Raw genomic sequence first — 25,615 nt, 5'->3', positions numbered from 1 at the left:
CAAATGAGAATAATTAGCCATCCATCAACTCTTGTGACAAAAGGAGAACATTAGCTTAATTTTAATGACATTTTCATTGCTTCATTTATGTAACTGTGCTCCTTTATTGCCCTCCAGTGTCTATGAATTAGCACATTGGTTTTTTCATCCATAAATTTTGATCAGTTACAAAGCAAACTGAATAATCCAAGACAGGAGAGGGTCTCTCAGTCAAATTCTTGCAGAGCTTTGCAGACCGGTGTGCTTAATTGAAGATATTCACAGAGCTCCAGTTACCATGTCCATTGAGTTGCCTTCCACTGTTTAGGATGTAGTGGCACAGGGGCTTGCTCCACTGACTGACAGTACCCAAGAAAGCAATATTATGGGGAAAGTAACCAAAGTGAATCATGAGTTTGCACTAATGCAACTCCTGTTTTGTGGGTCTGGGTTAGTTTAGTCTTAACGGGGTTAGTTTTTGTTTTTTGTGGGGTTTTTTTGGGTTTTTTTGTTTTTGTTTTTGTGTGTTTTTTTGTTGTTGTTTTTGGTTTTTTTTCTGCTTTTTCTCTCTTTCCCCAAGTCTCACAGGGCTCCCTCAGCCCGTTTCACTACAACTTCCTCTAATCATCCCAAGAGTGCTCCTGCTTTGTGCTACTAGCTCATAAATACATTACTCAGCAGCAAGCTGTGCTCCAACCTGATCAGTGGCAGGGCAGGTGGTCAGATCCGATCAACTGGACTGGATCCTCAGCTTTCCTCTGCCACTGCCACTCATGGCTTATTCCACCATCTCTCTGCAGCGAGGGAAGATGCTGTTCTCTAGGTAGCTCACCTTTTCTGCTAAAGGTGACATTATGACACTTTCCATGTTTACTTCCCATGTTTACAGGGCCATTTACTATCCTTTCCTCCAGCATGATTAAAAGAACTTGTCTTTCTTTGTGACAATATTGAATATTGTTATCAAGTCATCTTGTCTCACAATTACTGCAGCTTTTATCCTCTGTAACCTCTGCAGCCACTGCACTTGCTAATAGTCTGAAGAAGGCTGTTGGAACATCTTTTGATTCGCTTTGAGGTTGTAAATACTTCATCATGACCTAGAACTTTGATCTTGTATTACAACATAAAAGAAACAAATGTTTGAGTGTGTCAGATGATTTCTTGGTTAACCCATTGGGCATCAGAGTGGCATTAACATCTGTTACAGAGGCAGTAGCTACTTGTGTTATATAAAGATATTAAGTATTTATTTACTGCTTTGTACATGGACTCTGTTTCTAAAAGCAAAACCTGACTGGGGATCTTCCTGGTTGTTGATTTTTCACTTAGGAAACTGAAACACCAGGAGTCTCACATGCTCTTCACATTACATTGCTGTTCAAAAGGGGCAGCAGGATGGGACAGGTAAGATACTGAATGTCCTGCGCAAACTAATAGAGCAGCTGGTACAAAGTTCAGTTATTAAGGGCTGAATGTGGTACACTAGAGGACACTTTATAAAAAAAGAAAAATTGTTTTCGGTCTTCCAAGAGCTTACACATCAGACTGATAGAAGCAACCGTGTAAATGCCATCAAAGTCCAAGGGGCATCATGCAGGGCTTCACTGACGTTGGGCTTTCCAACCCTGCCTTGTGCAGTACTCCTAATTCCCAGGTGCAGTGAATGAAGACAGCCACCAGCCCATCCCGGTGGACAGTCCCAGGGAAGCCCGGCCGCCTTGCACCTTCTCAGTTAAACTTTCACCGTTCTCACTCAACTGTGCGGCGAGTTCTTCAGTGATCCGAAGGAAAAACTATCAAGGCCTGAAGGCATCCAGCAGACCGACAAAGAGGCTGCAGAGGTCAGTCAGGCGGTAAACCTGCAAGTTTTGAACTGGAAGAAGTAGAAACATGATCTGCCGGCGGTGTGGTGGGAAGGGGCCGTGTCCCGCACAACCGGCGGAGACAATCCCGCAGGTGCCAGAGGAGGGGAGCAGCGGGCCCGTCCCTCCGCGACACGGTGAGGGGGACGAGGACAAAGGGGGCTGCCAGATCCTCTCCGCCCACCTTCGCCGGAGGAGGAGCGGCGGGGTGGGCGGCAGCAGGGTCCGCTAGCAGCCCCCGCCCCTCAGAGCGCGGCTCCTCACGGGGCGGGGAACGACCGCGTGGTGCGGGGCGGTGCGGAGCGGCCGTGAGGGGCCGTGAGGGGCCGTGAGGACTGCCGGCATGTCGGCACCGCGCTGCCCGCGCTGCGCCCAGCCCTGCGTGTCGCCGCGGCTGCTGCCCTGCCTGCACTCGCTGTGCGAGCCCTGCCTGCGGCGGCTCGGACCGCCGGGCGCCGCCCGCCCCGTCCTGTGCCCGGTGTGCGACGCCGAGGTGTCGCTGCCGGCCGGCGGCGCGGGGCAGCTCCCACCCGACTGCCTGGCCGGGAGCCGCGCCGGGGCCGCGGCCGGGTGCGACCTCTGCGCCGACGGGGCGGCGGCCGGGCGGTGCCTGACCTGCGGCGTCCGCCTCTGCCGCTTCTGCTGCCGGGCGCACAGGTGAGGGCCTGCGGCGGGACACCGGGACACCGCGGCTGGGGGGCGGCGGGCAGGGACCCACTCGGGGCGAGCCAGAGCAAGAACTGTCTCCCAGTTCTTACCCACCGTTCACCACCCCTGCCCGAAGGATGCTCGCAGGATGCTCTGTACTCGGGGACAAGCAAGCGCCTAGCATAGAATCATAGTGGAGTTGGAAGGAACCTAAAAGGATCATGGAGTCCAAGTCCTGGCCCAAGACAGCCCCAGGAATTCCACGTACGTGTGAGTGTTGTCCAAACACTTATTGAACTTCCTGGGAATAGGTCCATCAGCTGTGTTATTGGCTATTAAGTCCGAAATGAAGCCACCCTTTGCCTGTAATGGTGTCCACATGCTGGTTTCCATCTCAGTTTAGTATTACTGGGCAACAGGCATAGGCATGGGCAGGTACTAGCCGGACAAGAGCCTCACATGCTGTACTGTCCCACTTTGGAGAAGACACATCTCCCAAAGGAAAATGAGGAAATTAAGTTGCTGCTCTACCTCTCTCCACCTCCAGGACCATTTGCTGTGTGTATGTGTAAAGGCGCCCCTAGGCAAAATGAAAGGAGAATGTGGAAGCCCCGCCTAGTGTGGTTGCTACCTGCTGATGATCAATCCATGTGCTTGCCTGCTACATGTTGTGTAATTATTGCAGAAAGAAGAGGTAACTGCAACAGAGTTAGGCGTTGAAGAGCAGGGGGGTGCAGCGGCCTGTAAGCCAGGCAGAAGATAATGAGCACTATAGAAGAAAAGCGATGTAAAGCCTTGAATGGCTTTCTGAATCAAGGAGGTGACAAGTAGAGGCAGAAAAACACCCAGCAGCACAAAGCCGGGGAAACCTCAACCTAGGTTAAGCAACTCAGCCTATTCCCTCCACGTTTGCTGCTCCTCTCTGCCTGATTTGTAAATTCTTTCCCTAGAAGGAACTGAAGACACATTCCTGCCTGCCCTGCCCCCTTACATACATTTCCCTGCCTTCAGGGAAAATGCACATTTTCGGGGAAAATGGATTAGGCTCTTAGTTACCTTTCCACTCTGGGTCTAATTTTCAGCATACCATTCTGATTAGCTAATGCCTCATACCCCGTGGAGCTGCTGAAGAGTGATAAGAGACCTTGAATAGCAGCCTGCTGCTCTGCCAGGGATAACTGGGGAAGGGAGAAAGCAGCAGAAAATTTGTCCCTGTGACCCACTTCCTATAGTATTTACTGCTATCGTTTTTTCACCCCACTGGCATCTACAGACTCTCACTTGAGTTAGTTGATGTCAGAACAGAACAAGGGCTAAGGAAAACCATTTTGAAAGGATTTCCTGGTGTGTAGGGAAGATTTCTGTGGTTCTGAGTGCCATGTTTGTGCTCCTTGCAACAAGCAAGAGATCTTAGGCTGAAGTCATGCAACAGTGGAAGGCTTTGAAAATGTGGTGGATCCAAGGGAGGTTAGTGGGAAGCAAAAGGAGGAGCATAAGAGCCTGTGGTGAGGTTGCTTTGTGTTACCAGAGCAACTCTGCAGAGCTTGGTCCTTGGAGTACATCTTTGCTTACGGCTCAGAGCTCCCATTGCAACTGCCACAAGTCATTAGTGCAGGAGGCAAGTAAGGAGAAGGGGTGGTTTACATCCTTCTCAACAACTAACTCCAAGTGTCCAAAGTAGCAGAGAATAGAAATATTCTAGTGCTGCCCTGTGACATGGTAGATGTCTAGGTTATAACAGGTTCTTCATGTCCCCTCCAAGTCTGACTTTTGGAATAGTAAATGTCTTACTGTTTGACTGTCTTCTTGGCAGTGGCCTGAACTAGATTTTCCCTTAAGGGATATTAGAGCTCACTTGCCTTGTGTCTGAAATCAGTGCTGACCGTGCAGTCAGGGAGGCTCTGGGAGCCTGAGAGCAGCCCCTAATGAGCTCGTCCTTTGTGTGGAGCCTAGTTCTCAGGAGAGCACAAGTCCTTTCCGGGATTTTCAGCAGAGACAGGAGGGAGCAGTGCACACTATGACAGGCAGCCTGTGGCAAATTGGCATTTGCAAAGGGTCTCCGTTTTTGTATTTTGTATCCAACATGCATAAAGTGATTGGTGTTTGCTCTTGCCCAGGAGACAGAAGAAAACGGCCTCCCATGCTGTGACAGAGCTGGAGAGCACCAAGGATTGCAGCCAGGCTGGGAAGCCTCTCCTGTGCCCCTCCCATCCCACAGAGGAGCTTCAGCTGTTCTGTGAGCAGTGTGACCAGCCCGTGTGCCGGGAGTGCGTTCTGGGCAGACACCGTCAGCATCCCTTTGACCTCACCAGCACTGTCATCCACAAGCACGGAGATGCCCTGCGGGAGCTGCTGAAGAGCAGCCAGCAGCACATGGACACCCTGGAGGATGTGCTGAGCCAGGTTGATGAGATGGGCGGTGCCGTCCGCAGTCGCGCAGAGGCTGTGGCCACAGAGATCTGCCTGTTTGCCAGGGGCTACGTGAAAGCAATTGAAAAGCACCGAGACCAGCTGCTGAAGCAGCTGGAGGACTTGAAGGTGCAGAAGGAAAACCTGCTGCACTTGCAGAAGGCCCAGCTGCAGCAGCTGCTGCTGGACATGAGGACAGGCGTGGAGTTCACAGAGCACTTGCTGATGAGCGGCTCAGATGTGGAGATCCTGGTCACCAAAGGGCTGGTGTCCAGCCGTCTGACAAAGCTCAACAGCACTGCTTACAGCACCCACCCCAGTGTGGATGACAGGATCCAGTTCTTTCCTCACGAGAGGGCGGGGCAGTGTTGCGGCTATGAAGTTTTTGGGGCCATTCTCAATAAAGTGGTTGATCCAGCCAGATGTACCCTGCATGGGGAAGGTAATGGGGTGCTGTATACAGCAGCTGAATGGGAGTGCACTGCTTCCTGAAGTCACTCCCCTCCTCTCTGTACCCACATGGTGTGCAGCTTTTAGCACTGTTTGCTCCCTGCTATCCAGGTGTTGACCAGGGGCAGAGATAGAGCCCCAGCAGAGGTTTGCATTGCCTGCTTATGGCAGCTGTGCTGGGCAGGAGCCAGGCAGCTTTTCTCATCCAGATGTGCAGAGCATATGGCAATGCCCTCCACAACATCACCAACCTCAGCATGGGGCTGAGGTATGAGGAGGGCTCACTCAGGGGATGGGAATAGCACCTGCAGTAGCAGGACATGATGACTAGCTGGTGGTTCAAGCTGTTCTGCAGGATGAGCCCAGACAGATCCCCTTTGTGGCTGAGTACGTTTTTCCCATTACAGCTTCTGCTGAGATTGCTATAGGAATGCCTGGCAATACCTTGATGATTTTATAATATTTGCTCACTCAGGACTTGGAGCTGGGCCAGTAAACAGATAATGTTCAGACCATTCCACAGAGCACAGCCAGCTCTGGTCAGTAATGGTCTCTGCAGGGCAAATGAGAGACCCAGGGCTTGTTTGATCCCTTCTGTGCCAAACTGTAGGTGTTGAGTTCTCTGAGGCACAGTGGCGTGCTGTTCCTTCTTCCTCTGGGTTGCATGGTGCATCTTGAGGCCTTCTGAAAAGGTGCCAGCTGGGCTTAGAGTGGCAGGCAAAAAGACCCTCATGGTCCGTACAGATCTCTGAGCTAAACCTGACAGACATCTCTCAGAACCTATGGCTTCCACTCTCTCCTGATACTCGGCTGTGTGTTGACTTTTCCCTGTGAGTGGAAGGAGCTGTACACCCCAGAAGTAAAGTCCTGGCTGTGCTCTGATGGGGATGCAATTCTGCAAAATAGGTGGGAGGTGGCAGTCATGGCTTGACTTGAATCCTTTGTGGTTCTGTTTCTTTCTGGTTTGGTGTTCTGTTTTTTATTCCCAGATCTCCACAGTGCCCGTCAGAACCAGCTGAGTGACTTTACCCTACTGTGCAAGGACACTACAGGGGAGTGCATGGGGCAGGGAGGAGAGGCTGTGCGGGTCACCATCACCCACAAGGCCAAGAGGGACTGGTGGGTATTTCACTCAAGAAATCCCTGGTCACTGGATTAGCCTTTCTGCCTCCCTTATTCTGGCTCCCTGATTGTTTAGGTGGATGGGAGGATGTGCTTCAGCATGTGGGTCAGAATCTATAGAGAAAAAAATCACTTTTTTCCCAAAAATACTCTTTTTCCCCACAGTGCTTCCTACTGATTGTGTTTGGCTGGACAGTGATTGCTGAGATTTTGTATTAAATCTTTGAGTGATTTGGGCTCCTTAAAGGATTCAACTCCTTGTGTGTGTTGCTCCGGATGGTCAGAGGGAGCTGTTGTTCCTTCTCACTCCTCCCAGCAGACACCTGGGGCTCCTGCTTTTGTTAACACCTAGTAAGCATTGCAACCCCTGTATGACAGTCACAAGAGAGTTCACCAACCCCACGAGCCTCTTACAGCTGATGGAAGTGCCTTCTTCATGCTCTGGAGAAAGAATCTGTGTTGTGCTTTTGTCCTTTTTCCTGTAGTTGCAAGCATTGAGTACTTAAACGTGTTTGAAGGTTTTCTAGCAAAACCAGGAAAGGCTGCACTTAAGCTCCTCAGTATTTCCACAAGGAAAATGACCAACCAGAAAAAAAAATTATAACTATTTCCAGGCCATACTTGTCATTAAGGAGCAGCCAGGCACAAAAGCAGACCCAGTTGGGGGTTAGTTCTTAAAAATATAGATTGTTTTATAGTAGCTGGAACCAGATGCCAGCATTAATTTGTTCCAGGAACACTCACAATGGGATGACCTGATGAAAAAAAGAGACAGGATGCTAAAACCCTTTGCTAATTTGACAAAGCACACAGAAGCAGTGCTGGCTGCACAGATGCTTATAAGTAAAGCATCATTGATAATGATGATATTATTGAAGAATATTGTTCCAATGTATCTTCCTTCCATAACTGTACCTATGATTTAGGAAGGAGTGTGCGTCTGGGGTTTCTGGATTTCTCTTGGTAGGGTAAAGGTCGCTGTAGGGTAGAAGGCGCCACATTAACTCAGTTTTTTGTCCTTGTCTGTATGCATTTGCTACATGGGCTGCTGAAAGCTGTCTGGCTTTGCTTTGAGGTACAACAGCTGCAGAAGAGCACGAAGTATCACCATGGCAGGAAATTCTGTAGGCAGCTGTATTTATGTGTGGTGTTGGGGGTGGGGAATACAGATTATAAACTATCATGTCATGGGGCCCAGGAGACTGATTATTGGGGATTAGCAAGAACACCTTCCTGTATACAGAGCTGTCTGATAATTGAAAAGCTTTCCATCTTACTATGGAGCAGGCAATTTATCCTCAAGTAACCAGCTGAGGCATTCTCTCTAGCTCTCTGTTCATCAGGGTTCCTTGTGAAACACAATGAGCTTCACTCAAAAAGGGAGAGTTTACCAGCAGTGTCCTAGAACTCCTCAACATTGAATGGAAGAGTTGGGATTGGCGCAGTTGTGACAGTGGTTAAAGTGATTCAAACCTACCCTGTTATATCCTGTCTTCTTAAAGGGTTTTTCTGGAGGTAACTGCTTGCTGAAGCTGTGAATTTACCCCATTTCTGTGGACTCTTATCTGATGGGATAATCTGACTTATAAGTGTGCTGTGTGTCATCTTCTGCCTTTTCGGTGTGCAGGTTGCTACAAACCCTTGAAGTGCAACTGGCTTTGTGTGACTTCCTTTTTATGGTAACTGCAGCTTCCAGTAGCAGGGGCATGTGGAAGCCACTCTAGGCCAATCTAGGCCAAACTGTGGTTTACAGTTAAAGTGATTTTCTGCTAGTCACTGACCTCTTGGATTTCTCTCCACTGCTCACAGTGCAGTCAAGCCAACAGTGTGTGATAATGGTGATGGGACCTACTGTATTTCCTACTGCCCTGAGGAGCCAGGCTTGTATGCTGTCTGCGTCTGTGTGAAAGGGCAACATGTACAGGTAGAATTTCTTGTTTCTATTGCACTGCTTCTTCTTTGCCAATTTTTCTTTTCTTAGGTATTTGTTTTAAATCTGTCTAAGGATAACTTCTACCACATAGCAGTTTAAGGTTGGGCTTAGCGATCTGTGACTGACAGGGTCACCCACATGGTGTCTGAGAATGCAGACACCTTTGACACCCACTGCAGCAGCCTCTCTGTTTGCTTGTCCTCTGCAGGGCTCTCCCTTTACTCTGATGGTGAAGCACAAGTTCCGTGAGCACCAGGGGGTGTTCCACTGCTGCACATTCTGCTCCAGTGGAGGCCAGAAAGCCGCTCGCTGTGCCTGTGGTGGGACCATGCCAGGTGGGTGCTCAGCTCTCCCCACGCTGTTGGGATCAAGAGGATTTGTTGCACTGCGTCCTCCCTGGTGGATGGAGGTGTGAGGAGATACTCTCACCCAACTCCCACCTTGGACATGCATGAGGAATGTGGTAAACTCTGTGTGTGTATACATGTTCTGGTGGGATGACTGCAGCAGGGAGAAATGCAGCAGGACACACAAAGGGTCTTTGTGGCATATCCCATAGAAAAAGACCTGAGCCAGCTGTGCAGGAGGTGGGCCAGGGCATCTCAGCCTTTCACCCTTCTGACTGAGGCTGAGCAACATCACACCTGTGTTACTGTTCCAGTTGCTGGCATGTTGGGAGCTAGTGGGCTGTGTCACACAGTGACCAACTCTAGAGAAGCCTCACTCCAAGAGTTCAACTTCCTTACTTGTTTAATCCCAGCCATCTTCCCTGTCCTTCACCTGCATGTGTCATTGTGTGTTTTGTGTGTGTTTAAGATAGAACTGACTTCTTCCTTTTTCTGTGCTTGATCTGTGTCTTTGGCCATAGCCACAGGCAGCTGGCATGGGGTTCTGGATGCCTATGTATTGCTTTATTCAACAGGCAAGGGGATGGAAATCATCAGCTTTCTCCAGCTTTTGAGATGAGTTGTTCTTTCTTTATGGAGCCCTAGCAATTTTGGTTTTGAATATGCTGTGTTCTCCTCAGAACACTTTAGACAAGTCCTGGGGCCAAAGCCTATAACACACTGGGATCTTCTGGTCCACTTCGGGTTGAGCTGCTGGTGCCTCTTCTCTTGCAGGTGGGTACCAAGGCTGTGGCCACGGGCACAAAGGTCACCCTGGCTGCCATCACTGGTCGTGCTGTGGACAAGTGAAGGAGAGCTCAGAGTGTTTGTGTGGGCCACCCAGTGACACTTCACAGAGGAGTCTGCTCAGGACAGTGGCACTCTGAGCAGCCAGGTGAGCTCCTGGGAGTCCAGGGCACAGCTACTGGCTGCTCCAGGAGCACAAATGATCCATGAGGATCCATATGAGCGATCCCTGCGTAGCCTTGCTGCCACCAAACAGTGTGATGTGTGTGAGTTGAGAGGGGAGAATGAGGGAAAATAAAACTGTGCCTTATGTTCCACTCAGGGGTGTGTATGCAAAGTTATTTTGTGCTCGAACAGGAGCAAATTCTGGGAATTGTACTGCTGCCTACACTTCTGAAGGCTTGTAGTCCATGGGGACATGCTCTAAGGGGAAATTCAGTCTGAGCAGTTGCCTCACAAGAGAGTCAAGATGTGTCCTATTCTGCGGGGTCAATAGCCTCTGCTGTCCTTCTTGATGAGGTTAAAGCTGCTCATTGGGGCACATTCCAAAGGGTTTGTGGTCATGCCTTGGAAAGGCTTGGCAACCTGAATATGGCTTCTGCCTCCCTGTTGGATATGCATCTGGATTCCAGCCTTGGATGTATGCACATAGCATAGTCATGCATCTAGAATCTGCTCTTTGTTTGCAACTCCTACACCTCCTCCAGGTAAACTGTAGTCTCATTATATCCTGCCTGCAAAGTAAGGGCAAAGTGAGTTAGTAATGTGTCTGGAGGAAGGCCCAGAAAATTTCATGGCATTGATAGGAACAGGAATCGGAGTATCATTCACCTGGTCTGTATGTTCCCCATGGAGATTATGTGGGACACAGTGCTGCTAGGTGTGATGAGGGAGCAAAGGGAGTGTCCAGCTCACCAAGGGAGGGTCTAGGGGCAGTTTGAGCGTCAGTAGGAGTCACAGACACAAGTTTGCAATTGTCTGTCCAGAACTGGAGCACAGGAGATGGAACACAGCAAAACTCCTGGATTTGGCTTGTGCAACCTTGGCAAGGCACTTACCAACCCATAGTTGGGGAAATGGCATGTGTGATGAGGAACAAGAGGCACTTCCCTGGAGGGACAATTGCCACCCTGCTGGCTACTGCCAGTGTCTTGCCTGGGTGAAACAGACACCCTGAATACCTTCCTTTACAAAACACATTTCTGTCATTGAGGCTAGGAGCACCACTGTCCTGAGGGTAACCTTGCCAGCAGGTGTGTGTCACTAGGGACTCCTAATTCTGCCTGAGGAGCTGGGTACAAAGGTCCTACTGTTGGTCACTTAGGGAGAGGAATGCTGCTCCACTGTCCACAGCAAGGGACTGGGTCTTACTTTCTGCATTGTGACAGCTGGCATGTAAATAGTAGAAACTTGCACTGTCTGTTTGCTTATTTAGCCTTGAAAGCATCTCTTTTTATTGTTTGTTCCTCTTACAAAGCCAGTTTTGGAACTTCTTCCCAGCAAAGGAGATAGATATCTTTATGCAAATGCTGTTTATAGCTTTCCATTAATCATCCAGAAAATTGCCTGTCAAACAATCACTGAAAAGTAGGTTGTTTAAATCTCCAAATTAGGCAGTTTAAATCTCCAAGCTGCTGAGTCTGAAATTTCAAAGTGAAAGTTTAATTTGAGGTAACCTTTAATGGAACAAATACTAACCCATTCTCATCCTTGCTATGTATGGAGTCAATGCTCAGTGCAGAATGTGATGTCAATCAAAATGCCTATTTTTTGTGTCTTTCTGATTCTTGCCCCCCACCCCTCTAGGTGTGTTGTTTTTTCTCAGAGCCCCCATGCTGAGGGAACACATAAGGACAGCACTACCTTCTAGGCACATAATTTTTGACTAAAAACATCTTAGTCTTCTCAGACAAAGGAATGTGTTTTCTCTTTGTGTAAGCTATCCCTTATACACCCTGTTGCTGATGTTTTCCAGGAAACTGTCAGAATTACACCAATGAAATTTAAACCCTTCAGGGAATTTCAGCTCTCCATTTGACATGGGCAGAGAAATTTTTGGACAGCTTGGGACAGGCCCTGGTATTGACTTTTTCTTTTTGTTAGACTTGAAGGCCCAGTTGGTCCCAGGGATTAGGAAGTATTGGCCAGCTACCACTGTGTGCTTGGCGTTTGTTGTGCATGAGGATATCTTGAAGAACCATCTTGATAAAAGACATTTAATGACCTTAGTCACTTGGGGGGGTGGTTAGGTCAGAGTGTCCTCCCTTTATCTGCCAGCAGCCTTTGCCCTCAGTCTTTATAATTCAGAGTACTTTGCAAATAAATATGTCCTTCTTCTCTGCTGGAGTCTGATATTGGACCCCAACAACCATTCCCAAGATGGGCTTCTAGTGCTCTGTTGGTAAACACCTGGGTCAGGAGGTGCATTAGGAAGTGTAGTTAGTCTGCTGGGCTATATTATTATCAAGACAGACATGAATGCAGTGCTGACAGAACTGCAGTGGTAGATACTGGTTTTTTTTTTCCCCCAGGACAAAAGCTCTTGATAAAAATTGCCTGTCTCCAAAATTTGGGGGAAAAAAAGAACATGGGGAGGGGCTTTGGATATCAAGAGAAGAGGATTTTCTCCCTCAATAGGGAAAACAGTGTAGCTGGAAGAGAAACCATGAAGAACAAGAGACTATGGAAAACCTGGAGGGATGCCTGGAGCCTGAAAGACTCCATGTAGCATGCTTCTGGAGTCAGGGTCAGGCTAAGGTATCTCCCCTTTGAAAGGCTGGTGACACAACTGTGCTTGTGCCTCTGTTTCACAAGTGTCTATTTTGTCCCAGAAGATCTCAGGAACAGAGCAGATTCTGGCTCAGATGGGCTGCTTCTTTTTCCTATAGCAGAAGGTGGTTCACAGGGGTGTACTGATGGGAATGCCATGTCAGGACAGGTCCGCATGAAGTGTGGAGCACTTTGTGTGTTTGCAGCCCAGGGTAGCTCAGCACCTCCCTCTTCTGAGAGGTGAGGGCTTGTTCTGAGTGCTGCTGCTCCTCCCAGCTTCCCTTCACAGGCAGGTGAGGCTGAGGACAGATATTGCCAATAAGGCAGTGTCAAGTCCTCCTCCTTCCAGATCAGTAGTGTTCTCATCTGTGGTGCTTCTCAAGCACCTCTTAACATCATTATTGGACATGTGGGATCATAAAGCTGGAAAGTACTGCATTTTGGGTCAAACCTCAAGAAAAGCTTTCATCTCTTTCAGCTTGCTGGCTGCCTACACCTCAGTGGAATGTTCTGTCAATCTTGGCTGCTGGTCAGCTTGCCACAACTCCATCTTCTTTACTGATAGCTCCTGCAGCATTGCAGTGACACTGAAACAAGGTGTGAACTTCCCATAGGCAGGGGAACTCTTCTGTAGGATACGAGCTGCTGGGCCTAGCAAAGCTGGTAGCACTTTGTGCCTGCTGTTGCCTTCTCCTCAGTGAAGGCAGTTAATGTGTCCCAGGTGCTCACCAGCTCTCACAGATCATGTGGGACCAGATCCTGCTGTCACATTTGGTTGGATTTGCTAATAAATTCAAGATTGGTAAGAGCTGGGCAGATCGTGTAGTCACAGACCCTTGATTTCTTTCAGAAGTATCCTGAACACCTATTGGGGTTTTTTGCAGTACGAGCATACAGACAGGAGTTGGCTCCAGCATGAGCTGCTCAGAAATGAATGTGGTGTTGCCCTGGGGAACGGGACTTGCCCTGGTCCTGCTGGGGCTGTCTGTGCCTGAAAAGCAGACGTGTTTTTCCAACATGGAAGGAACCTTGCTGACTGTGCAATGGGATGTGCTGTAGCTGACCTGGAGCAGAAAGAGAACACCTTGTCTGCCCACTGCACACACAGCTATAAATCAGGTGTCACCACAGCCATTAATTAAGTGTCACTGAGGGCAACAGGATATTTCTTAATGTGTATTTCCCACCAGGCCACTGTGGCCTAGAGCTATTCTTAGCTTCTTGTACTGTAGTGCTAAATTATGAGAGGCTTAATAATCAGCAGAATGCTGACAAATAATGACGATTACTTTTCCAGCTTATCATCACTGACCAATATTGATTGGTCTTGATTTTAACTCTGGTTATTGCAGAAAAAGTAGTTTGTTTTTTTTAGGTGCTGGACTGTTCCCAGTTCCTCTGGGCATCCTGAGCTCTGCATTGGAAAGCTGTTCACTCCCACTAACCATCCAAACTTGCTGGAGATATCTACAGACTGTCAAAAATCCCCTTTTTCCCATCCTCCCTGGAACACAGTCCAGATGTAGATGTCAGGATACACAGGTTTCCTCTTGGGAAACTGAAAATTGTGGTGCAATCTGCCTTCCCTTTTCTACTGTTTCACAACCTCTCTGCCCTTCTCAGCCTGTTATGCCCAAGAGTTGCTCATCCTGACCCCAGCCTCACCTGAGACCAAGCCAAGAGGGAAAAACCTGCAGGGTCGTGCAGGTGTCAGTTTCTTTCCTTTTAATGCTCCAAAGTGCAGCACACTGGCAGACCTGAGAGCAGTAGGAGCTGACCTCGGGGTGGGGGGGAGAGGTGGTTTGAAGGAGTTCAGTGGGATTAAACAGCAGTCAGTAAAGGGGCAGCTGCCAAACCTGTGTAGCTCTGAGAGCACTGCTGAGTTCACAGGAGCTTCTTAGCACAGAGAGGCAGGAGAGACTCACAGTGTAAATGGGGACAGGAGGGGGATCCACAGGTGGGATCTCTCTGCCCAGTGCCAAGAAAGTTTTTGGAGATTTTTGTAGGGAGACCTGAGCTAATCCTGGTTATGACACAGCCCTGCAGTGATTGGTAAACTTCAGATATCCTGGGACACTTGTGCACTCTAACCCCAGGATTAGCTGGCTACCAAACCACAAGCTGTGCTATTTTTTTTTTTTTGTCGTCTCAAATAAGACATGTTTCTTAAATGGATGTGTGGGAAGTCTCTCCTGTTGCCCCAGTGTCTAACCAGGCCTCCCTGATTATGACTGCACTGGGGGAGGGGAGAGCTGAGATGCTCAGTGTTTCCTCATTCCTGAGAGTTCAGTGCTTGTGCTCACCACTCCTTAGCTGCATTCAGGTATTTAAGCAGGTCAGCTTGGGAGGATATTTCATGCAACAGACAGGGGCTGTGCTGAACAGTGTGGGACCTTCAGGCACCTGGTATTTGACTTGCCTTCACAGATACTGTGACCCTGGCATCCCAAGGCCAGGTCATTTTCTGGAGGTATGGTATTATCTGCGCTTGCCTTGGCAGAGGGGAGGGAGGAAATTAAATTTTTCAGACTCTTGGGATGTACCACTCTGCTGCCAGGAGCTCTCAAGACTGCAGTTCTTTTCAGCTTGACTGTACTGCACTCACTCAAGCTACTTAAATACCAGTATAGCTTATTTTATACAATTTGTAAGTCCATGTATGTATCAGACACCCATGTGCAGGTCATCAGCTGTAGTCAAGATGGAGATGCATGTCCTAGAACACTGCATTTGCCAGAATTTGCTATCCCAGCGTTGAATGCTGTGGTAGATTTGGATAGCAATGCTTGAGCAAGGGTGTATTCCTGCTGTTGTATTTTGGGGGTTCAGTGGCTTGAGGAAGGCACCCCTCTTCTGCTGGTCCTCAGACAGCTGCTTGTGTTTCTGCCATATCAGCTTGCTGTGGGGAGAAAGAAACTGTCCTCCAGAAGTTTCCTTGCAGAAGTAAAAGCTGGGAAGACTGGGAAGACAAAGTGTTTTGTGCTTCTCATTTCAATTATCCCATTTCCTTTGGAGCTGACCGAGTGCTGGTGGACTACAGTTGGGAAAAAAAAATCATAAAAGTATCTACCTCCTATCCTTTATCTCCTGATTAGTTGAAAATAACCAGCTGGATAAAAGGGCAAAATTTTCATCCTGTACTGAACATGGATTGAGCTTTCATCTAAACCTCTCTGCTTGAACAGAGACAGCAACAAGCTGTGTCTTTCCATTCCTGGTGTGGACTTTCCAGGCTGGATGGAGACAGAGGTTCCAGTGGTGTGTGAGACAGTGCTGCTGGAATTTATTCTGTGGAAAAGATTTCATCTGTTACCTGTGTCTGTCCCACCACAGTGCAACAGCAGTGGGGAGAAGGATGGGCCACATGTGAACAGAAGAGACCTCACACATGAGCTCTGTCACATGGAGCATCAAGGAAGAATTAAATAGCAATATTAACTGCACCTTTTCACTGACAGGAGTGAGGCTGCCTGTAGACACAATGTCAGAGTGGAAATATTCCCTAGGCACTGTATTCCTCATGTGTCTGGAATGCATAAAATAACCAGATCTGTTATTCTCAAGAGGCAGCCCAGCCAGACTTAGTCAGGGAAATTAAATAACTGATGGGTGTGAAAAAATGCACATCTATCCCTTGTTGCTCTGAAAACCTTCCTCCTGCTCTGCCAGTGCCTCTGCCTGCCCTGCCAGGCAGCAGCAGGTTACTGAGAGAAGCAGGCTTCCTTCAGGGACATTTGCTCTTCAGGCTAATCCTGAAATGCAGAAACAGACCAGAGAGGGGTGAATTTTCCAGGAAGTTTCAGAAAAGCAGTGGGAGATTTCTGCTGATTTCAGGAAAAAACCAAAACCAACCAAGGAAACAAAACCAAAACCAACAAAATCCCAACAAGAACAACAACAAACCCCCTGAAGTGCTGAAGAAAGTTGGGTTCTGCAATCATCAGCTGCATATTGGAACAGAAACCCCATTGTTTTGGGTTACCATTACCATTTCTTTTCCACAGTAAACTTTTATATAAGGAGGAAGGCAAGGGACCTTCAATATCTTAATCTTCCAGTTCTTTTGACCCTCTAAGCCCATTCCTGAGGGAAAATTTAGTCCAAGCAGAGCTAGAGATGTGGAGGATTAGGACTGCTGCCTGTCACAGCCAGGCTGCAAAGCCTCTCCCTGTCCCCGGGCTGAGATCAGCAGCATTCAGGCAGGGAATGAATGGATTAATTTAATGCCAAATTTGATTCCAGTTAGATTCCAAATTTGGCTGATGAGGAGCAAGACTATGGAAAATAGAGTGGGAGGAACAGAGTAGCATCCCACAAGCTGCCAGATCGACACTGGGAACTGAAGGTGGTGTCAGGGCTCCAACTGGAGCAGCCTCAGCCACCTACATCAGTCTGTTTCTATGCCTTTAAAGCACTGGGTACTTTAGGTACCACTAGGCACCACGGGTGCTGATGCACAGAATATTGCTTTTTGCTTGACGTGCTTGACCTGGACTGCTGCAAGACACAGCTACCACCAGCATGTGGCTGGGATGCCAGGTTCCTCTCATTCACTCTGCACTCCAGTGAGCACACAGCAAATGTTTTTAAGGATCCTGTGGTTCCTGGATCTTGCAGTTTCTGCAGAGGAAACTCCAGAGGGACTAATTTCTCCTTGTCCTTCACAAGGGATGTTGAAGTGGGCAGTGGCATCTGTATGCCAAAAATTGCTATTCCCCCTGTGACAAGCAAGCTGCTTTTCCAATCGGCCCTGCTGGTGCTCTGGAGCAGGGTGGTTAGCCACTCTCTGCGTGCAAACTAGCAATGCTTTGCAGCCATGGGGACAGGTGGCATCAGCATAGAACAAAGCATTGATGCAGCCTGTTTGTGCTGGTTTGTGTTTGTCTGTGAATAAGCTGAGGATGGTCTTGGACAGAAGAGTGTGAGGACAGAGGTGGTGCTCAGGCCAGAGGGTCCTTTCAAGGACCAGAGGTAACTGTGGTGGCACCTGAAGCATTCAGGAACTGCACAGGAGGATATCCTGGCTGCTTGTCCCCCTGCCATACCTCCTAGCATTTACTGTAACTCTCTGGCAGCATCCATCAACTCTGAGCAATTTCTTCCCTGCCTGTCCTTGGGAAGAAGGATTGTAAGATATGGGGATAAAGGTGAGTAACGACTACTGTGTGACAGCACAGCCTGGCTGCTGCTTGCTTTGTGCCTCCCAGGTGTGAGAGCTGAGGCTTGTCATGACAACCTTGGCTGAGTTTATAGCAGCTATCTCACTCTGGGATCAACTCCCAGAGTGGAAATTGGTAGAGCTCCTCAAGGAGATGGATGTTATTCAACGTACATGACACACTTGGCATCTTCCCCAGAACAGGAAAGCACAGGCTGTCCCATGGTGAGCCTGGCTGGGACCTTAAGTGACTCAGGATTGAGCCCCATGGGACATGGGAAAGTTTTGCTGGAATTGCCATGCTGCAGAATCCACAGGAGCCATCAAAGTCCCCACCCCACAGGCCCCTGGTGGAGACAGTGGTTGAGTCCCCAGCTGCTTGGTGCCCATGGCTGGATGATGTCCATGGCTTTTCTCCTGGTTGGGTCAGCTGTGATCCACCATGAGGGATTAGGTGGAGAACTGTTGTCCATCCCAGCCATGACTGAAAGCTGTTGACAATGGGGAAGAAGCCAAACGTGACATGTCCCAGCTCTGAGGCCATCTAGGCAGAGCTTGGTATGGATGTGTATGAGCCCTTATCTGGAGGTACCACATATTTGGGTGAAATACAGAGTTCTGATCCCTTCTGAGCATATGCAAACAGGGCTTCCTCAGACAACTTCCCACTGGCTTTAAGGATGAGGATGCAAGGGAGACTGGGAGGGCAAACAAGTCTGCAACATCTCCCTTTTTCTCTATTCCCTTTTTCAACCCACCTTCCCTTTCTCCCTTCCCTGTTCCCTGTGTGAGAGGCTTGTTCATGTGGTATGATTCTCTAGAGTTCTGTATCAGATCATGGCATCCATGGAAATTGAGCAAGTCACAGATGCAGGCACACATCAGTGGTGAGAAGAGTCCCTGGCTGTAGGGACACTGATGGACTTTCCTGCGGGAGGCTGCCCAGTGTGTTGGTAAATGTGCTGCAAACCAGTAAATGCTGCTGAAGCAGAGCAGATGGTTTCGTGTGGGCAGAAGGGCCGTGACCTCTCAGGCTCTCTGGGCTTCTCCTCTGTGAGGAATCTGTGAGACTACTGGGCAGGAGCTGCAGGATGTACCTGTGGGTTTTGTGGGGAGCTGCCTCTGGGCTTGCTGTGGCTGGGAGCTGAGTTTGCTGCCACAACCCCGCAGTCCACAGGAAAATGTGCCCATGACCAAATGACAGCTCCAGTGGCTGTGGTGGGAATCCACACCCAGCTGTGCTTCTGGGTCTGTCCAAGGTCAGCTGTGCCAGAGAGGTTGTGCTTGGCAAGGCTGGAGCTGTGCTGATCATGACACCCCTTTCTTCTCTTCTGGGGACAGATGGCTGCTCCACCTGTGTGGCTTGGCAAGTGGTCCTCTCCTCAGTCTCTCATTCAACAGCCCATTACCAATCTCCACGTGGAGCATCCCAAATCAAATCAGCTCAAAAAAATGGCAGTGTTTCCAGATCCCTCCTGCACATTCTCTGCCTTGTTCCTGGTTTCTCCTGGGGTCAGAGGCATCTCTGATTTGCTCACTCCCTAATCACTCACAAGCAGCAGCATGGACTGCCTGACTTGCTTATGCACCAGGGAATGCAGAGAGAAGCATCCTCCACTGGGGCCAGCTGCCTGCTCTCAAAGGCAAAGTCTGGGGCTCCTGCCACAGTGTCCCCCACTGTTGATGACAAGTGCTGCTCACCTGAATGTTCATCACTACTGTGGTCATGTGCTTCACCCGTGTCCTGGTTTGAAAGACAGGTGTTTGCCAAGGAAAGCAGAAGCTTCCCCTTGGACTGGAAGAAAATGTGATTCTTCCGATTATTATAATTTTGGAATTAAGAGAGCTCTCAGGCAAAGATATGGGGGTAGGAATAACAGTTCTTTACTAGTATATTTAACAAGACAAACAAGAACAACAACAGCTATGAAATTACCCACAAACAGAACAGTAACTCAGTCCCAGTGTTTTTTGGCTGCAGGCACCTTTTCCCTGAGCTGCAGTTCCCGGTGCTGGGGGCGGGCGGGTCCCGCAGAGCCGCAGGAGGGCTGGGGGTGATGGCAGAGCTGTCCCGGGGGAGAGAGAGATGGAGAGAGAGCCCTCCGCTCACGGTGTGGGTCCTGGTGCTCAGCAGAGTGCTGGATGGTGGTAGTTCACAGCGAGAAGGCAGCAGGGCAGGGTCCGATGGTGGTTTCCCGACGCTGGGATGGCGGAGATGGAGGATAGGCAGCGATCGTCCTTCTCGTCCGAACTCCGCGGGGGAAATGGGCCGAGGCCCAGCCTTCAGCTTCCTCTTCTGGCTGTTTGAATCTCGCGGGGCTTTCCCTCTTCCCTCCCGTCCCCTCCCCCTTGTCACCAGGGCCCAGTCAACAGGTATCTTAGCATGACAATGGGGAAAATTCCACAGAGGGGAAAAGGGAGAGAACTAACCCTCAACAACCCGTCTGCCTAATTCTGGGTCTGGGGCCCATCTGCCTCCACCTCCTTCCTGCAGACAACTCCGCAGATGGATGGCATAGGCATGGGCTGTGAAGGAGGTGGGCTCTGCGCTAATGTTGTTCTTCCCTTTTTCCCCAGTAGAATGACTACAGTCATTGTCATCCTGGCTGCAGTGATCGCCCTGATCATTGGTTTTGGTGTCTGGGGTATGTGACTGCTCAGATTCCTCGAAGTTACAGGTGGGATGATGAATTTCCGTCCTGCCTCTAACCTCCATGTGTCCATCCCGGGTACAGGCTGAGGTGTGGTCACATGTGGAAGTGCCACCTACCACCCTTGAACAAAGGCTAGGTAGGTGTAGTGCAGCCTGTGCAGCTGGAGGTGTAGTGGTGTGCCAGCTGAAATTTCCTTGGGCTTGGACCCCCAAACCTACACATAAAGCCTTGCACATACTGTGCTCATTCTTCCAGAGAGGATGACATGATGGGATGGCATTTACTCTGAAATCAGAGCACCTGCCAGGATGGGGCACCTTTCCCAGCTCCCTCAGAGACAACAAAAATGTGTTGTTCTGGTGTTGGACAAAATGCAGCTTCTTTGGAATGTGCTGAGTGAAGATGGGTAGGGAAGGACTGCATGGGAAAGAAGACCTGGCTCTGGGAATTCTCAGACTTGCAGCTTAGGATTTGAGATGGTGACTTTTCTTAAATGAAAGAAAAATATTTAGATTCCAGTAAGGAGGAAAGAGATGCTATTTTTCTGTCAGCATTATGCCTTCCAGTCACATTTATATTGCATAAAGGGAGGTCGACTAAGAAAAGACAAAAAAACCATGATTTTCTGGCAGCTGCAAAGAGAAAAAATCACTGATACATGTAAGTAAACAAGAAAATACCACATTAATTGTTCTCAAACAAGTAAAAAGAGCTACTTTTTGAAGCACTCTTTTGCTAAATAAATGCTCCTTGTGCTTTATCTTGGCATACAATCCACGGGAACTGACCTCTGCTAGCAGCACTGGTAGCTGCCACTGGTGGCCTTGCCACATGCCAGTGCCTCAGGCTTGGGTCCATGACACCCACACAGCAGTCTGGCCTTTCTCCAGGCTTGCTGCCTCACCTCTCTCCTGCCTCCTTGCTCTCTCCTTGCAGGAAAACACTCCATCAGTGTGATGGCACTGACATCTCCAGGGAACATTGGCCAGCACAGCATCCTGGGCTGCACTTTTGAGCTTGACATCCAGATGGACAACATAGCAATCCAGTGGGCCAAGGAGGGAGTAGCTGGGCTGGTTCACAAGTTTAAGGGTGGGAAGGGCCACCTGTAAGAGCAAGATCCATCCTTTCAGGGCCAGGTGATGGGCAGGAATGCTTCCCTGGAGCTGAGGGATGTTCAGCTCTCTGATGCTGGCACCTACCAGTGCTCTGTCACCACAGCCAGAAGGAATGAGGAAGCAGTGCTGCGGTACAGGACAGGAGGTGAGGGCTACAAGGAGCAAAATCTAGTGTGGCTTGGTTGAACCTACCTGTGCTTATGATGGTGCTGCACCCCTAAGTAGTGTATTTTTCTGGCTTTTACAGGGATATTTATGGCCTTACTCTTTTTTTTACATCCTTGTTCCAGAAAAGATTATAATCTTGATAACATGGTAGCTTTTTCTCTCTAGAATATATCTAGGATATATCTCCAGCCGGAAGTGCTGCATTGTAAAAACTGTAGCATATTTAATATATTTTTCCTCAATTTTTCTAAAGTGTTCAAATTTTAAAAATTACTACCAAAGCAATAAACTTCTGATATCATAGTTATCTAAAACATTACATATTTACAAGAGTTAGTCCTCAAGGAAAGATCTGGAAACTGCCAGGTCTTCAGCCTCTTCCAGTGAGATGAATTTAGCTGTAACAACAAGTCACCTCCCAAGTGGTCACCTCATGTTGAGACTGATGGATAAACCCCTTGAGGGTCTCCTCTGGACTGCAGTCTTTGCTCTCCTTCTCATCCCTTCAGCCATAATTGCTGCCCTACAGCTCAAATTGTGTGAGGAAAAGCCCTAGGACCTCTCCAAGTGAATGAGGGTTTTGACTGAAGCCTGAGGGTTGCTTACACTATGGATGTGTAAGCCCTCCATATTCCAGGTCTGCAGAGGATTGCTCAGGAGAGAACATGGCCTTGAGTTGCACCAGGGGAAGTTTAATATTAAGAAAAAATTGCTCATGGAAAGGGTTATCAAGCCCTGGAACAGGCTGCCCAGGGCAGTAGTGGTGACACCTACTATCCCTAGTGATTTAAAATACGTGCATTTAGGGTTATGGTATAGTGGTGGACTTAATGTTGGGTTAACAGTTGGACTTGATCTTAATGGTCTCTTCCAGCCTTAATGATTCTGCAACTCTGTGAAGCTGTTGGTGTTGGTCAGGGCCCCTTCTCAGCGAGTGGAGAGAGTGAATCATCTTTCCCCCACTATTAAGAACAAATAAAAGACACTAAAGCTGTGTCATGACCTCAGCAGGTCCTGTGAAGCTGGACTGCCATGTCTTGGGACTCCTTAGATCCCTTGTAGTCATCCTCCCATGGCCCAATGTGTACAGAGCTCTGTCTGAGCCACTTTTTGGCTTGGCTATAGGCACTGCTGCGCAAGCAGCCTAGAAACACCTGAAACTGGTAGATACAATTGGTATTTCCTGCCCAGTTCCTACCACTTGCCTTGTTTTGACTCTCTCCCTGTTTTTCCTCCCAAGGCCTTCAGCATCCCCGTGGTGCAGGTGGAGAACAGCAGCCATGGGGACACATTGCAGTGCGAAGCCCCGCACTGGTTCCGTTGCCCTGCCATGCACTGGATGGCCTACAGTGACACTGGGGGACCACCTGCCCCACGCTGCCAACGCAGCTATGAGCTGAACCCTGAAAAAATCACTGTGAGGGTGGTTTCCCTCCTGCAAAACATCACTGCTAATGCCATCTACAACTGTGTGGTTGAAAACAGCATTGCCAAGGCTATGGGCAACATCAGTGACAGGTAAGGTTCAACAGCACCCCAAGACCACAGGCATGGGGGAAAGGAGAGTTACAACAGTTTTCCTGGTGCACCAGGAGGCTCCTGCAGCAGCTGTGTCAGTCAGGGAAGGGACTGAAAGCATGGTGAATCCAACCACTTCTGTCTGTCCCTGGGATGAATGAAAGGGTCTGTGTTTGCTTCTGCTATCTCATATGCTTCTCATGGTAGATTGTCACCTTGGCATGGGGACAGAACAGCCAGGGGACCAGAAAGAGGGACACACTTCAAAGGAGTGTATTGCTTGGAATGTTAACCAAAACTAAACAAACCAACCAAACCCCACATCTTTCAACACATTTTTTAGCCAGTTCAACTTAGGTGCAATTTGTGTACCAAACCAAAAGGCCCCTGTAGTTGTTATTGATGACAATACCTCTGACTCTAGCCCAATCTCTTTATTTAAAAGGCCATTTTATTCACAGAAAATCAAACTTTCCAAAGGTCATGAGTATATTCTTCTGTTCTACATGAGAAGGGCCATAATGCTTCTTCAGGCAGGACTTCATTGCAATTGGTCTCCAGTACAAGGGGCAGGGTCTATTTTAGTCCATATTCAGAAAAATGTGAAGGAATAAATACTTTATTTGCCATCCCTGCTGTGTTCCTGTACTGGTAGCCTCTCACTATTCTTCTGCTACAGATTTCAGTGTTACAGAGGTGACCAACTTGCAGCTGGTGAACCTGAATGCAGAGTCAGTGTCATCCTCTTTTCCAGCTTGTCACTGAATGCTTTTGCTTCCCTTGTACCTGCTGTCAACAGGTACAGGTCAATATAAAGCCTCTAAAATGCAATTGGAAACTCTGCTGGATCTGGAGGTAAGCTTTGGAAAAGAAACTCGTACATGTACAAAATACGTAGACCCTCTTTGGGAGTTTGGCTGCAGCAGCAGACCTATCCCAAGCCTGCCAGAATGGGAGAATGTCTTTCCCCTCTGTCCATCCTTTCCCATCCCCACCTTCAGGTGGGACACATAGCTTGTCCCTCACACAGGCTTCTCCCACCACTTGCTGCAAACACAGAGATCCTTCTCTTGCACCATCAACTCTCAGCTCTCACTTGCCCCTTTGTTCTTTTCCTGTGCACCCTCTGGACCTGGGCTGCAGTTTATGGCTGCAAGGCCATAAAAAGACTTTGGGCTTTTTCCTCTCCCTCCCTGCTCGCAAGACCTGCTACAGTACAAGGCTTGTTTGCTCCCACTTTACTCACACAACTCCACAGTACAGTGTGCTGTCTCTAGTAAATACTACAGACACCTTGAACATGGCTAGAGGCAGCTGCCAGCCTGAGCAATCCTCTGCAGACCTGGAATACGGAGGGCTTACGCAGCCAAAGCACAGGACAGCTGCCTTCAGTATTCATCAGCTTTGGCTTTGGGCAGTAGGACCTGGAGGTGAACTGGTGAAAGGATGAGCTAAAGAAAATCAGCTGAAAGGAACATGTCTGTCTTTCCACACAGAACAGTTAGTGCAGCAATACTGAAGGCAAGACTCACTTCAGGCTTTCCTCCCTCTGGGGCTGAGGACTTCAACAGTTCCTGCCAGTTCCAGAGCACACAGTAGCACAAAGATGAAGTCAGCTGATTTTGCCTGTATTATTATATATATATTTCTTACCCACACCAACAACAGGGCACTTTGTTTGGCTTCACAAAGAGAACAAGGAATGTGATAAGAATTGTGTAAAGGAAGGGTACTGATTGCAGGACAAGATGTTTCCCTTGTCTGATCTAACAAAGTGACCAGAATTCTGATCATGGGCACAAGTTCAGACACAAACAGGAAAAGGGTTTCCCGCAATACAGCTGACAACTGCTCCTTCAGAGTACTAAAAGCAAGCAAATCTTAACTCCCCCCCAAAAAGATTTGATTCACCCATCTCTTTGCTTCTGATTCTCTGACTGTATTAATAAAACTGTATACAAGAGAGCCAGTTAATCTCCTTCATCTTCTCAGAATGCTAAAAATCAAACTCCCCTCTGATAAAGATGTGAATAACAGAACAATGATGGGTTGGAAAACTGCCAGCAAGCTTGGAATATTGTGGCAAAGACAAACCATATCTCAAGTCCTGTATGAGGACTGTTGATGGCATTTGTCATGTGAAATGAAAGAGAAACAGATAAGTAGACACCAGACAGAAAACTAACATCCAGTATGAGGAAAAGGAGACTAGTAAGATACTACTGGAAGGTTCAAATTCAGAAGCAAATTTATTAAACCCAGATAAAACAATAGAGCCTAATTTTCCTTTTTATTTTTCAAGTGTTATCTGGTACTTCCTATCTAGTTCTGTGTTATTAATGTTACAGGACTACTTTCAGTTACACTTTTTAATCAGACTGGATCTTTGTCTTATCATTTACAGTCAACGATTGTTCTCAGGCTGAGATAGTTTATTTGGAATTTCTTTGTTTTTTTTTTTTCCCTAGGGGGTGAAGAATAAGCTTTAGTAAAATCTTTTCTGTTTTGCAGAAAGCACCCACAGAAAATAAGGCTGTCACAGCAACATTTGTGGAGACTTCTGCTTTAAGCTATTTTGGCAACCTTTTAGGATGGAGTCTTAGAACTTTATTGAATGGTGGCATCTACCAGGTCTTGTGCCACCCAAACTTTGGTCTCAGAAATGGATAGCAGGCGGTGAGAGGGAAGGTA

General features: G+C 48.4%; 2 protein-coding genes across 2 annotated transcripts; both read left to right on the top strand.

The window, feature by feature from the left end:
* The first annotated feature begins 2,187 nt into the window (after positions 1 to 2,187).
* On the top strand, positions 2,188 to 9,679 carry TRIM45 (tripartite motif containing 45). Its single transcript, XM_062513068.1, has 6 exons — positions 2,188 to 2,501; positions 4,610 to 5,343; positions 6,341 to 6,470; positions 8,283 to 8,397; positions 8,615 to 8,741; positions 9,528 to 9,679. The coding sequence occupies exons 1-6, from the start codon at positions 2,188 to 2,190 to the stop codon at positions 9,677 to 9,679; spliced, it is 1,572 nt and encodes a 523-aa protein (XP_062369052.1).
* A 2,804-nt stretch (positions 9,680 to 12,483) lies between these two features.
* VTCN1 (V-set domain containing T cell activation inhibitor 1) lies at positions 12,484 to 25,594 on the top strand. Its single transcript, XM_062514878.1, is given in 9 exon segments — positions 12,484 to 12,548; positions 12,598 to 12,601; positions 13,050 to 13,110; positions 14,736 to 14,778; positions 20,047 to 20,111; positions 21,057 to 21,409; positions 22,647 to 22,929; positions 23,580 to 23,779; positions 25,436 to 25,594. Coding segments are annotated over 9 exon segments (1,233 nt in total).
* The last annotated feature ends 21 nt before the right edge of the window (positions 25,595 to 25,615 follow it).

This window comes from Cinclus cinclus, chromosome 2, assembly GCF_963662255.1.
Source record: "Cinclus cinclus chromosome 2, bCinCin1.1, whole genome shotgun sequence".
Lineage (NCBI taxonomy): Eukaryota > Metazoa > Chordata > Aves > Passeriformes > Cinclidae > Cinclus > Cinclus cinclus.
Note: the sequence above shows the minus strand (reverse complement) of the source record. Positions and strands in the feature narration are given on the sequence as shown.

What these genes read in the sequence shown, in the direction of transcription:
- TRIM45 (XM_062513068.1), top strand. Translation starts at nt 2,188, where the DNA reads ATGTCGGCACCGCGCTGCCCGCGCTGCGCCCAGCCCTGCGTGTCGCCG. An exon ending in ATGTACCCTGCATGGGGAAG is followed by an intron (nt 5,344 to 6,340) that starts GTAATGGGGTGC and finishes TTTTATTCCCAG; the next exon opens with ATCTCCACAGTGCCCGTCAG. An exon ending in TGAAAGGGCAACATGTACAG is followed by an intron (nt 8,398 to 8,614) that starts GTAGAATTTCTT and finishes TGTCCTCTGCAG; the next exon opens with GGCTCTCCCTTTACTCTGAT.